Raw genomic sequence first — 14,968 nt, 5'->3', positions numbered from 1 at the left:
TCTTGGTTTCCAGGTCACTTGCTCTGTGGAACTTCAAGGGCTGGTCTAGTACAACCTCTGTAGAAAGTAATATGGAGATACCTCAAAGAGCTACAAGTAGAACTACCCATTACTGGGTAGCAATCCCATTACTGGGCATCTACCCGAAAGAACAAAAGACATTCTATAATAAAGACGTCTGCACTAGAATGTTTATAGCAGCACGATTCACAATTGCAAAGATGTGGAAACAATCCAAGTGCCCATGAGTACACAGTGGATTAATAAAATGTGGTATATGTATACCATGGAGTTATACTCAGCCACAAAAAACAATGGTGATTTAGCACCTCTTGTATTATCCTGGTTAGAGCTGGAACCCATTCTACTAAGTGAAGTATCACAAGAATGGAAAAATAAGCACCACATGTACTCACCATCAAATTGGTTTCACTGATCAACACTTAAGTGCACATATAGTAATAACATTCATCGGGTGTTGGGCAGATGGGGGGAGGAGGAGGAGGAGACAGGTGTTTCACACCTAATGGGTGCAGTGTGCACCTTCTCAGGGACGGACATGCTTGAAGCTCTAACTTGGGTGGGGCAAAGGCAATATATGTAACCTAAACATTTGTACCCCCGTAATATGCTGAAATAAAAAAAACTAAAATAAGTAAATAAAAAATTTAAAAATATACCTATTGACAGCCAGGAAAAATAAGATAACAAAAAAACACATCCTTGCCAATACTTGTTATCTCCAAATCAGTATTTCTTAGAGCACAATGTGCATTATGTCTCTCCCGATCCCAAATTTCCTTCCTGGGCAGCCTGACTTTCCAGTTTATCTCCTCCTTTCCGCCTTTCCTTCCACAAGCCCTACAGAGCTGAACTCTTTTATTGCTGTCCACATAACACAGGACACTGTCCTCCTGCATCTGTTTTCTTGCATTTCCTTCCCCTTGGAATGGCACCATCCTCTGGTGTCCCTCCACTGTGCACCTTGTGCTGAGCCTTTGGTAGTCTCTGCAATGCAATGCTCTCCCCTCCCTCCTCTGAACCCCAGGTACTTTATGGTTACCTTTTCCCCTTACATTTTGTATTATAGTTTATGTATGGGATTTGGTTTACCCTCCTCACTAAGGTATAAGTTTTACAGAAAGTACTATATATGAACAGAGAAGACCCCATATAGCTAAAGCACCCTTAAATAAAAAGCACAAATTGGGAGACATCAATTTACCAGACTTCAAACTATACTGCAGGCTACAGCAACCAAAGCAGCATGGTACTGGCACAAGAACAGAGACGTAGACCATCTTCATACTTCCTAACCTATGCGTTTTGCATAGAGCTCTGTTCAAACACACATTAAATAAAACTGCTGTATAATTTTTTTCCCAATACAGTCTGGTGCTCTAAGATCACACCAACTTGTCTTTATACTTATTGTGGAATTTTCTTTTGACAGCTAAGTATGTAAATGGTGGCTTTTATATTAATCTGAGATCATAAAATCACCAAAAAGGACTGCATTTGTAGCTCTGGCATAATTTTAAAGGGATCAGAGCAGTTACCAAAGTGTTTGACTAATTAAATAATACTACAGGTTAAGCACAAAAGCTAGCTTTGCAAAACTAATCTGAAATAAATTAAAAAAATGTGAGAAACAAACATACAACATCAATGCTCTTCTACTCCCTCCTCTCATTGTGTGTGTGTCTCTCTCTCATATATATTTTCCTTCTCTCTTGCTTTCTCTTCACTTCCTTCCCTCTGTCCTTTTTTGACAGAAATCAATGGCACTTCTTTTTTAGTTTGTCACAAGAACAATAGCCAAGTAACCAGGTATGGTTTCATATGTTTCTTTTTAATTTTAAGTCTAGAAATTTAAAAATTCCAAATCCTGACTTTGCTACTGAAAACAAATAGAGCTAAGAACATGCTACCAACTCAGATTTTAAAAACAGCGATAACAACAAATCAAACTAAAATTATCTTCAGGAAGTGCTCATTAGCTCTAACTTCCTAGGTTCTGAGTTAAAATTCACTCACCATATTTTAACTCACAGAACAGCTTTTATGATCCCATTACACTCTGATCTCTCCATCCCAGCCATCACATTTAAATTTTGCTAATAATGGAAACAAGTTAGGTTAAAGATATTTTTTTCTTATTAATAGTCAGATTAAGGCACTTCTGTTTTTTTCCTCTTTTTGTCTCTTAATGTGGATATAAGCCATTTTCAAAAGGTAATCCAAAATATAGTTCAGACTGTAATCCATGTTAATTGTAATGATAGTGTCTTCTAGTAATGGCTATGGTACTGTTATACAAATAGGAATTAGAAAACAACCTCACTTTGCAGGGAATTAACTAAATGGTGCTAAACCGGTTACTCCCAGAGGCGGAGAGGTGCAAAACCACTGCTTTCCTCTCTTTCTCTGAGTCTCCTTGGGGGTGGAGGGAGATGTCTGGCGCCACAGAAGGAATTAGGCTCTGGTTTGAACAGAGACCTGAAGGCTATTAAGTCTATTTTAAGAATGTGTTGCTAGAGATCTAATAAATTTATTTGTAGCTTCAGGCAGTGCATGTATGAAATCTTGCTGCACCAGGTGTTTTGTTTTGTGTTTGTTCCTTTCCCCAGAGGGAGAAGAGGGTGTGGATCTTCTTGACAAACTTAGCTCTTGGTAAAGCAGTTATTCTTTCTATAAAAGTATAGTGTGATTTTTTTCTTAATTTTTTACTTCTGTTTTTAAGTAGGGAAAAGGATAAAAAAATTATTTTGGGTCTGCTTTAAAAAAGTAAGTGCCCCCAAATAAAATAAAAGTACATATACATATATATATAATTTTAAATACAATTTTTTGTGATATTACACTTAAGAACAGTATTGAGATTACAGACTATTAAATGGAATGACCACTAAACCAGGAGTGAAAACCCCTGGGAAGTTAAACTGCTTTGTAATCTTGTTTAAATCCAAGCATTTCTGGATCTTCATACATTGGGGCATTGAGATAACTTTTGCAATTCAACATTCATTCTTACTCTAAGACGCATGGACTCTATGTATGTATTATTCGGCGACATGATTATTTCTTGAATTAGTTTGTGTTCTCATTGAAAATACAATGTTGCACTTACATTTTCAGAAAAAAGAAAAAGAATTCCTTAGCCATTCACATTACAGAGTTATTATACAATGACTGAGTTAATTTATAATTTAGACTCCAAATGATAACCTGGTAACGTGAATGCTGTAAACGAGAGTTCGCCTTGCAGTTATGTGTTTGCTTTGTCCTTTGTCCTCTGTAGATGTACACCTGAATTCCTTATCCTAGGCATGCATACCAACAGGAAAGACATTCATTCCACTGAGTATCAGCTTCTAATTAAGAAAGTAAAATGTTACCTAATTAAATCAGGTTTGATTAAGGAAATAATGCTTAACCCCGAGGTAAAGGGATGTAAACTCAAGGTTTGGCCCTTTTTCTTTCCCTTTTGTTGCAGGGGAAGGAGATAAACACATTCTTTTTATTTATTTTTTGGAATGGAGCTGGGGAAGGGGGCTGTGCTTAGGGAAATGCAGAGGATCTTGCAGGCCCAGGCTTGCGGAGTCTGACCCACCTGTGGCCTGATCGCACAAGCCATTCACCCTGGAAGAAGGATTTTCCTTCTAGCTTCCCTGGCTTTTGCCTCCAAATTCATTCCTCAAACAAGAGGGTCTTAACTCTTAGCCTGTGTTACTTTTTCTATAATTCCATCTCAAATATTTAGAAACTGACCTTCATGCCGTTTGTTTTTCACTTAATTCTTAACTTGACAGCCTCACTGTTCCTCATCTTCAGTGTTTGCTGACAGTAGAGGGAAACTCACTCAGACAACAGCTTTGCTTCTATTCAATAGCACTGATTTATAAATTAAGCAAATTAGAATTAAGCTAGAGTCACCTGAAAATAGAATATTGACCTAAATGAAGCAATCTGACTACTCAGCGAAAGAATACTAACAGGCTGGATTTGAATCTAGATCTGTCATATACAATACCTGTAGGAATTGTTAACGTGAGTAATTTAACCTGACACTCATTTACCTTAACCATAGAATGCGGAAATGCCTAACTTGCAGGGCTGCGGGGAGACGCATTGAGATAATGTGCATGTTATTGAAATCACCGTGACCATGGCCCTCCATCTGTCCAGACCTCCTCTCTGAGCATTTTCAGGATCCTCAAGGCTGACTTTAGCCAGTTTACACCTGTACTTGCATTCCCATTGCTTTTGTTGAGTGTTTTTGTTTTTGTTGTTTTGGAGGGGGGGGGTTGATTGGCCAATGCCTGTGCTGTGCCAATTCTGATGATCAAAGCCCATGCCACTGGTTGGTCAAGATTATTTTTACTATCACTTTCATCCAAGGATAGGTGGTAATAAGCCCAGTCGCACAACATCCGCCCAGCTCCGCCAGGAATCCTGGCAGCCATGCCTAGCCCCCGGTAGCAGGGATCCTGCCTATGGCCCCAAGAGCCCCTGGTGGTAGGCCCCAGAACTGTGTGGAGATCTTTGCTGTTATTCTGTGTCGAAGGAAAAGAGTATCCAAAAGAGTGCTGCTTGGATCCTGGCATGTAAAAGAGATTAATTATCTCTTTAAATTTCCACTTATGGTATTCTGTTTCCGTAGAATTCAAACATTCATCCAGGAGCCATGCCAAGAGTTAGAGATGAATGAACTTAGACTACACTTTGAATCCTAGTTTCACTCCGATGATTAAAACTTTGTGCGGAGTCCATCATTGTGCCTGACATCCATTTCCATTACAATGAGTTCTCTTTCCAGAGGCTTTTTATAGCCCAAGGAAATCAGCTTCTAGGAGGTCTGGGGGTCTGGTGCTCCGGTTCCCCACAAAAGCATAGGTAGGCATGAACCCCAGACAGGGGCTGTTGCTTAAACTGAGACCCTAGAATGAATTATCCTAAAATTATTTAGCAGGATTAGGAGTGATTCTGTATCGCAATTCATTCTATGTTATTACTTTCCTATAGGCCAATAGCAATCCTATAAATTCTCTTCGTCTATTCTCAAATTACAGCAGGTAGCCATGCAGGAGCCAGTATGCCCTTCGCCCATGAGCCACAGCCGTGTCTACATCCCAGTGCCGTCGTGGCCGGGGACAGATGGCTGCAGGAAGGCCAGGGCTGCCCATCTGAGAATGCAATGAGGGTTCCTTTCAGTTCACACTCCTGAGCCTGTGCCAGGGAAAAGATTGATTAAAGGGAGGCAAAACGAGTGTGGGGTAGAACACGTTTCTACTTCCGTGCTCCATTCTTGTGTGTGTCCCAAAAGAATAACTTACTGTGACTTGTACTGAGTGAGTACAGTTGTTTTCATTATTCACAGTGGTTATGTTCTACAGAACCACTGTGAATACTGAATTAGCAAATACCGAAGCATTGTTCCTAGGGGAAATACAGGGTTGGGCTTCTGGGAACCCCTGGTTACAATATTTTCATCAACCCATCAAATATATAACTTTGGTTTTTGTGTGTTTCTGTTTAAAGGCACCTTATCTGATACATGTTGTTGATTCGTTAACATTGCACTCACAGCCAACAGCATCATAACTCGGGCCTGAACAAAGCTTATCTAACTTATATTCTTTATAAGGCATGTTACAGCCTTTTTGGGTTTAGGAACACTAGAAAGCACTTCAACCCTCTATGACTGGGGCCCATTTCAAATAGCAACATCGTCAAAAAACACAAAAATGTAAAAAATATGGCACTAACTAGACCATGAAAAGGACACTTGTTTATAGAATGAAAGCTGAAATAAGAGGGCGAAATAAGTGTCAGGTGGTGCACATTTTTTGACACCACCCTGCACATGTCTGAGAATGATCACAAAAGCACCATGAGGATTAATTTGGGGCGTTACAAACAAATTTTCATGAATAGACAAATTTGTAAATATGGTATCCAGGAATGATGAGGATTGACTGTATATTAGCCTCTGGCATAGTGGATGAATAGGAATTTCAGTCTTTGTAACCTCTTGTACAAATACCCATTATATACCCATTATGGGTATACGTGAATTGTGATCATATCACATCTCCAAGGAAGGAAACTACATGTAGTAATGTGGATTGCAATACTCTTGGATTCTAAGGTGAATGGTGGTATCTTTATCAGTCCCCATCTCTACCCATCATCTGGCAACTTACCTGTATAATCTACAGAAGAATATTGAGTATGAGTGTGAACTAAGCCATACTTGAGCTCAACTCAGTGTAGTGCATGTGACAATAACCAAGATACTGTAGCTCCATTTATTCCTTTGGCTATGAAGCGTGTGCTGCTTGCATATGCCTTTGCTGAAGATGGCCCAAAGATCACCACGGAAGTGTATGTGTCCAGCAGAGATTTCTGTGTGCCGTGCCTGTTTCTCTCCACCTCCTGGGTCTTTGTCATGCCTCTCCTCTTTCTATGCCTTTCTCTACATGGTCTCCGTATTTCCTCATGGATCTGAAGCCTTGTGCTGTGCTACCTCTTTTACAGAATGTGTAAGGCAGTGGGATGGTGGGGTGGGAGTGTACAGACAGAAGGAAGAAAATGATGTTATCAATCATCAAAAGTTGCATATGGCAGCGATTCTTGAATACCTTACTTTAGTTCAATAGAAATGTGGGTACCATTGAAATAAAATAACCATTGAACTTATTAATTAGTCTACAAAGTTATAAAAGCCATTGATGACTTTTCTGGGTCTATCTCCAAGGTTTCAGGAGCTCCATCAGTCACATGAAAGCGCAGCTGGTCCTGGGCCAAAGCTTGTCATTACTGGTCTCAGGGTCACCTCAGGATGAGCAGATTTTGGATGTATCTTTTTCTCTGATATCCAATCTAATATCTAATATCCAATCACTTAAATAGAAAAAAAAAAGGGAATAAATATTTAGTAAATGCCCTGAGCACCTACTGAATTGAATTCTTTGAAGTTCCCTTTTTACTGCATTTCTTATCTCCGTTCTTATGCTTAATCTTCCAGGAACGCCTTCCCTCCATCTCTCTGAATGTCCAATACCACCCTGTACTTAAAGCCCCATTTAAGCACTATCGCTTCCATGATTTGTCTTTGATCCCTCAGGTTGCAGTAATCCCTCACTCTCCTGAACTCCCACAGCTCATAATCAGTGCCTTTCTCGCACACCTGCCAATCTCCAGTTTGTGCACACTATCTGCCTATCTGTGAGCATGTGCCATCGCCCGTAGTTGGGTGCCAGCTCCCAGGGGTGGGGTAAGAGCCAAGTTGGCTTTCACTTTGCACCAGGTGGTTTTCAGTAAACAGTAAAATCAACCTCACTTTAAGAGCCAGAGGGCAGGATTCCATGAGCTTGCAGAGATTCTCCCATGGAAGATTCCAAGGTAATTGCAAAGTTTAAGAGAAGATCATCCTGTCACAGAAATGGCTATGCAATAAATCCTTTATTTTAACCTAAATTTTCGATTCTCACCATAATGACTAACATTGATCCTGATGGTAGTGGCATAGTTGTTTATCACTGTCCTTACCCTAAGAGAACAAGACTTTTTAAAAGTATGCTTAGCATCAAATTATCTAATTTCCCCAATAAATTAGACACTATTATTATCTGAATCTTTTCTAATATAAATCTCTATTTCTATTGCTGATTTAAAAGACTACATATATAAAAATATAAATAATATCCAGCTGTATCATTGATTTCCAGTTCAGCTTCCAAGCTGAACTTTATTCTGGGAAAATGAAATTTTACCAAGCTAGAAAATACCAAGAACCCTCTCTAATTAACTTTTCTCCAAGAAGAAATTTGTTGTCAAAGCTACATAGACACCCCTTTTGATCAAACACAAGTCAGAGCTATGACACTAATTTCATGTTATTGAAGAAAAATGCTTTGCCTTTTGAGAAATCAGGCAGCCCTGTGCTTTTAGGGAGGGCTACTTGGAGATTGGGATTCTTTGTTATTCTAAGAAAACTATTGAGTTCAAATGCAAAACGAAAATGAAGAAGCCTAAAGGCCAGCTGGAAAAGTTCAAAAGAGGTCTTTTCATCAAAATCTTAATGGCTTTAGTGTCAGGGTTTGGGGACAAAGCATTTGGGAGTGTGGTTATCAGCTGTCAGGCACCTGTTGTGTGGATTTATGACACAAGTTATGGACTTTAATTTGTTTCCAATGAGATGTTGAGACTAGCTCCTCATGCATCGTAGATGACAGAACCTATTTTAGAAAGGCAGCTTCATCGCATTTAAGTAAAAATTTGTCAGTTTTTCAAGTTGTTTAACTTTATCTAAAATTTCACATTCAGTAGGCTGTAGTTTTTGTTAGTCAACATTTATTATCCCCATTTTTGAGGTTTTAGAGGCATTTACCTGGTATGTCATAAATGAGTAAATAAGGTATTTTTCCATTCTTTAGATAAAGTACAGAGTTCAATTATGCAAGATCACAGTTTTAATAAATGGAGTTACAGTAAGCCTCAGCTTGGTTCCTTAAATCCCTATATCACTCTTGCATAATAAGTGAGTACCTAAGATTTACAAATTCTGAAACTAAATATGACTCACATGTGCATGATTCAGAAGGGTTATGTAGTATTAAATTCTATTGAGTTAAGCTTTATAGACTTAACTTCATATTCTCCGATTAAATATTTACTTAAAAATCCCAGTTTTAGAGTGAACTCTGGGTTTCTGTAATAGTTACCCTGGACCATCTCACTGTCTTATCAAGCAAATTTTCTTGGTATTGTTTCTGAATTTTATTTCAAATAAAGTCTCTGGGTGGTAGGCAGACATGAAATACTGGCAAACTGTTCAGCTATGTGTCATTTAAAACTTCTGATTAACCGGCAAGCTGGCCTATCACCTGTGATCATCCACACTACTTCATAATGGAATGGAAGGGTTTCAACAGCCCTTTAGCCATCAATAATCCCCGGAGGTGTCATTTAGATAAACATAAATTACAATAATTTACATTTATAGGTAATCACTCAAATCTTTGCTTGGTGTTTAGGAAGTAAGCAGGACATTTTAGAAAAGATGTCATTAAAACAATTGCCTTTTTTTTATATAAAGTTTCAGTACTGAAATAGGTATGTGACATTTATGTAGGAAATTTATACTGCCTGATAAATGAAGCACTACTAAACTTCTTTCATAAGACATTAGAGTTTCTAATTCATTCAATAGGCATTTTTCTAACAGTAAGCAAAATAAACTCCCTGCCCTGCTGGATCCTGTGTTCCAATGAGGGGACACAGAAAATGGGCCAACAAAAGAGTGAATATATGTAGGATATAAGGTCGTGGAAAGTGCTGTAGAGAAAAATTGATCAGAATAAAAGGGCTGGAGAGTATTGGAGTTTGCACTGGTTCTTACTGTTTTATAAAGAGTGGAGAGAAAAGGCATTGATGACTCAATATTCTTAAAATATGTCATGTTTAGAAGAGAAAAGTTCCTGAATATTTCATGAAAGGGTTAGAATCAAATCTTAAAAATTAGCCACAAATTGTCGACATTAGAGAAATAGAGATTGCCAGGAGGACTAGGAAAGCTAAGGGTGTTCTGGGCGGAATACAGAGCACATGCAAAACCACCTATCTTTGTTCAGGAAACAGTGGGAGGCTGGACGAGGCTGGATGTTTCTCTTAGAGGGGGAAGTGATGGGATGTGAAGTATAGGCGTTAGGATGGACAAGAAATGGATTGGTATAGCATGGTAAGAAGTTTGGAATAAAACCTGGGCTTGCCGGAGCCACAATCTCCAGGGGATGGAAGTGTGGCATAAAGTTGTTTTCATGTAATTATTGGTTTAGAAATCAGAGCAGTTTTCTGCATTAATTTAGTTGATCACGTTATTCTATTCTTTATTTTCTATTACTGTCTAGACAATGTTCCAAGTAATAGAAGATCATTTAAACAAATATTTTTAAAGACAAGAAGACCAAGTGTTGGCTATAGTAAAAGAATGGACACTCTCAATTTCTGACATAAATGACTGCAATTTAGTACAATTAGTAAATTAGTGTAATTAAACAATAAGAGAGGATATCAGCTGAAGTGCTCATTTATAAAGAGTAATCGACTAGTGAACAATTGTAGAGTCACAAAGGGGAGGAGAGAGCTGGGGCAGATGTAGGAGGCTTCACGCAGGAGGTGGATAAAGGAGCATTAGGAAGGGAAAGTGTGATCAGAGGAACAATGGGGCCATCATTTTAGGCAAGAGGACAAAGGGTGACAACAAGAGTAAGGATGGCAAATCCCTGGAGCTGCAAGAATCTTGGCTTGACTTCCAAGTGAGCAGATTAAAGGGCAGCAGGAACAATCTGGGTAGGGCAGGGTGAACCTGGAAATCTGCAAAGAATATTAGACTTGGTATATGAGTGAGCATGAAGATACGTTCCTCTTTCCTAGAACTTTTTAAAAAAATCAAAACTGTTGACTTGATACATGCAACAGCTGTAGGGAAATGGGGCACAGGAGAAATGAGCTGAAGTGGGTGCCAGGCAGGTGAACAGCAGCCGGGCAGTGGGTGCACAGGGTGGGTTTGTGTGTGTGGGGGGCGGGGGCAGGGCAGAGTGAGCTATGGATTGCATCACAATGTGTGTGTAGATAGGTTATCTCACTCATTCCTCGAAGCAGTCACAGGCAGTAATTAATATCACTCTCACCTGACTCTTGAAATGAGAAAACAGAACTCTAGAGAAGTAACTTGCTCAAAGTCAGGTAGCAGGTAAGAAGTGAGGTGCGTGAGCCTTGGGGACTCCAGGTCTGAGGAGCCTCCTAGACCGTGGCTTCTCCTCTCCAGGACGGTGCCCAGTGTCCAGGAGATGTCAGGCCTGATAAGTTCTCAAGGGCAAAATATGAAATGAGTTCCCTTCTTAAACTGACTTATATTTTAAAAAGTAACTAAAAGCTGAATGGTCCATGATCCCATCCATTCAGCTTTCTATGTGCAATGCCTCATTTTATGTAGCTATATTCACAGCATCAGTACAATTTGTTTCTGTGTTTTTAAAGTGTTTTAAGTGTTTCAAAAAGAATTTCATTTTTATTGTTTAGTGGTTGAATAACATTTTACTGATTTGATGTACCACAATATAGTAAACCCCAAAATTTTAAGGTTTGGGATTATTATAGAGAATATTACAATGAATAATTGCTTACAAATATAGTTTTGCTTCTCTTGAGGCAAAAAATCCCACGGAAGGACTTACAAGACCAACTGATTTAAATATCTTTTTACCCCTTGCATACACTGCCACAAAGCTGTCTAAAAGGCTTGTGCTAATTAACAATTCAAACAACAATAAACAAGAAAACCATTTCCCTACCTAATCTCAGCTGTACAGGAAATTTCTTTTTAATCTTTAGTACGTGTCAAATCGATAGCTCAAAGTGGCTGCATTTTTGATTTTTTAAAAGTTCTAGCAAAAATGAACGCGTTTTCATGTGTTTGCTCACTCGTTTATGTTTCCCCTTGTGTAGATTTTTTTTGCTCTCGGGCTATTAATGTCTTGATATTTTCCCATCTCTTTTCTTTTTCTCTAGTGAAGCTCTCCCTATGTGAACTCAGAAGAGAAGCAACTAGAATTAAAATTGTGCCTCTAGCTGTGTTTATTATTTGGGCTTTTTTCCCCAATCTTTTCCAGAAAGACTTAAAAGGCATTACTGATGCCTTTGTTTATAAACCTCACCTTACTCTGAAATAATTGGTGTAGATCAAAAGCAGTAGAAGGATATGTGCAGAGTGATCCGCTGATAACCGTTTCTCCTTTCATTTACCCAACATAGGAGCTTTCACATTAGAGAGATCACACGCAAGGGTTATTTTCCCCCATGGGGAACCAGCTCCGTTTTGGTGGGGAGGTGGGAGGAGAAAACCTTATCTTCAGAGCAGAATGGAAATCAATGAAAAGAGCTGTCTGTTTGCTCTAAGGAATGGAGTGGAATATAGCGGGGAAGGGAGGTGGAGTAGGGATATTTGTTTTTCCTTAAGTGGTTATAATTAAAGCCTTCCACCCAATTGCTCTGTGAACCAGAAAAAGGTATTTGTGAAGTTGTGTGTTTTAAGAACATCACAAAGGAGCCTTACAGCCCTCGCTAGAGAAAACTTGCTCTCCAGCGGCACCTTGTGGCAAGTGAGTCATCCTGCAACTTGGATATTCAGTTTTCATAATCAAACTAAATTGCTTCTGGTAATGTGCTACCTCCCCCTTACCCATTTCCCTCCTAAAAAAAAAAAAAAAAAAAAAAAAACAAAGCAAGGGATTTCTGAAGAATTATTCCAGGTATGAATTTATGTATAGCAGGCACAGAATAGTAAGCTGTATCTCCATGTACATCTAGAGTTTTGTGTCAAGCCAAGTAGCTGTATTGATTCTTAATGTTGCATCCTTAAAGTAGTCTATGCAATTTTTAAGGTCATTCATTCAAGAAAGCACTAATTTAGGACTTTAAATTTTTATTTTCAAGGTGGAAACAAGTTAACCAACCAGCATTTTCGTCTGAACTGGGCATGGATCTCCTTTGAAAAGGAATATTACCTGATCAATGAGGACTCCAAATTTTTAGATGTCATTCTTAAACGTAGAGGTTACTTGGGAGAAACTTCTTTTATAAGTAAGTTTAATTTTTACTTCTGTCTCAAAATTTTATTTTCTAACAAAGGTTTATAATTTTTCTTTAGTGATTAAAATATCCATTTAGTTCACTGATACAGTTTTAAAGCTTAGGGAGATGTGGACATTTAAAGGTTCTTTAACTGCTGAAGGAACAAGGACATATTTGTGTCAAGGTATGTAGCTCTTCATTCCTTCTACCTAAATGTGATCTTTTACTGACATAAAATAACTTTACAAAGTTGGCAATAACTCATAAGTTAAAAAATAAAACAAATGTCAATAGATCTTAGAATAGGCTTAGGCAAATTTGTAATTTATCCATAAGATAAAAGTCTTCTGAAACAACAGTGTAAAACATATGTGAGAGCTACTTTAATAATAAGTAAACTAAAAGCTATTCAGTAATTTATTAGGCATTGAAGTGTAATTTGCTGTTTGTTTGTTGTATTTGAATGCTCTGCTAGTTCACTAAAAGTTGCATGAATACCAGTGCTCTACGTAAAAGATAGGTGTTGTGACTTTTCTTTGTAACCAACAGTAAAATATTAAATATTCACCATTTTTTTCTGCTTTACTTCTTTTAAGTAAAACTGGAAGTCAAAAGCAAATGAATAAAATCTTGATTCAACCAAAATTCAAGCTTATATTTGATTTCGTATAAGCATAAAATACAGAAAGTAGGTAGCATGTTGGTATTTTAAGCAGTAATATAGTTGGCACAAAATATTTGGTATATTGATGGAAAATGGCAGCACCTCAAGCAATTAGATTCATTTGGTACCATATGGTTTGTAGACATCTAGGCCAATAGAATTTCCATGAGGTAAAAGAGATTTCATTGAATGAGATTATCAACTAAGGTAGGAATCTAGAGAAATGTTGGCAAAATAAAAAGTTACCTCGTGTTTGTGTCCAAAATGATTATTTTGAAATTTACTGGTCCACGAACTTCAAAAGTCTTAAACAGTAGATCCCCATCCACAACACACACACACACACACACACACACACACACACAGTCACACCCCCACCACCACCACCACACCTTTGCCGCAGCCACAACCCATGCCACCCACTGTGCTTTCCCCTGACATGTTTGGATTCTGGTTATTAATTGCCCCGTACTTTAGAGATGCTTTTTTTTGTTGTTGTTTTTTAACTTTAGAAGCCTGATTTTTACCCTACGCTCTCACTATCCTTTGGCATTATTCTTGCTCCAGTGAGCTGGTCTACCTCCAGACCCACCCACAGCCTCTGTGTCTATCTTTGTTATTTCCATGTGCCCGCACGGGGCTGTCCTTCACACTTTTTGTGTTTAATCTTCTGTGACATAAGGATTGCTCCCATTGCTGTCTCTTTTAGGGACATGTTCTCTCCTCGCATACATGCTCTACAGATCCTGTCTTATTGTCAGCGAGAAATTACTCTTAACTGTGCTTTGTGCTTAAAAGTATAGCAAATATGTCATATGGAAAATGAAAACTAAAAAACAGAGCACCTTAGTAATTATTAAGAAGTTTTTATCTATTTGTTTTTTACCCGAATTTCTATTCCTAGTGAGTCTACTTAATTATGCACAACTAGCTTATCAATAGCATTGAGAAAGCTAATAGTTGGAAAAGATTTTAAAACTATCTTTTTGCATTTTTCCCTTCACTGCCTTTTTTTCCCTTAAGCTGAACACTAAAATGTCAAACAAGAGCTCTTTTTGTTATTTTTTTTTCAATGAACTGTTATTGCCTACAAATGTGGAGATACCAGCAGTCCTACAAAGGCTCTATAGTTTTACTTGGTTCACCTCACATAGTTATTTAGTAACCTGGGATGATATTGATAGAAAGTTGTAGAGATTTCTGTGTATGGTCCACATCCTTCAGTCATTAAAGATGGGAATAGAATTTATGCTAGAGCCTGGAATGGAAATCAGATTAAAGTGAAGGTTAGCCTCATAGAAGTTCCAATGAATATTTTCATGTAACTGTTCCCCACATGCAAAATCCTCTTTTGTTTATGGACTTTTATAATGAGATAGATTGCATTATAGCAAAAGACAGAATATCACATATAGCTAAAGATAAAAATATCACTTACAGCTCAAGACAGTATCACTTATAGCTAAAGACAAAATATCACTTGAGCACAGTTAAGAAATCTTAAATTACATGAGATTTTTGCATGTATTTTCTGGAAGATGATTATTCATTTCAAAACCATTATAACCCATTAAAAAACTAAATATGTATTTGTATTTCACAGTAGTATTTGCCTTTCAAAGATCTTATTGCTACTGGTTATTGAACATTTAGCACAGGCAAAGC

The 14,968-nt window shown here is 38.0% G+C and overlaps 1 protein-coding gene across 1 annotated transcript in view; it reads left to right on the top strand.

Moving 5' to 3' along the window:
* The window catches only part of FREM2 (FRAS1 related extracellular matrix 2), a 144,266-nt gene that overhangs the window by 50,462 nt on the left and 78,836 nt on the right, over nt 1-14,968 (top strand). Inside the window, exon 3 of the mRNA XM_045566735.1 lies at nt 12,502-12,648. Within this exon, the coding sequence (XP_045422691.1) occupies nt 12,502-12,648 (147 nt within the window). The remainder of the gene's footprint in view (nt 1-12,501; nt 12,649-14,968) is intronic.

This window comes from Lemur catta, chromosome 13 (genome assembly GCF_020740605.2).
Source record: "Lemur catta isolate mLemCat1 chromosome 13, mLemCat1.pri, whole genome shotgun sequence".
Lineage (NCBI taxonomy): Eukaryota > Metazoa > Chordata > Mammalia > Primates > Lemuridae > Lemur > Lemur catta.
Note: the sequence above shows the minus strand (reverse complement) of the source record. Positions and strands in the feature narration are given on the sequence as shown.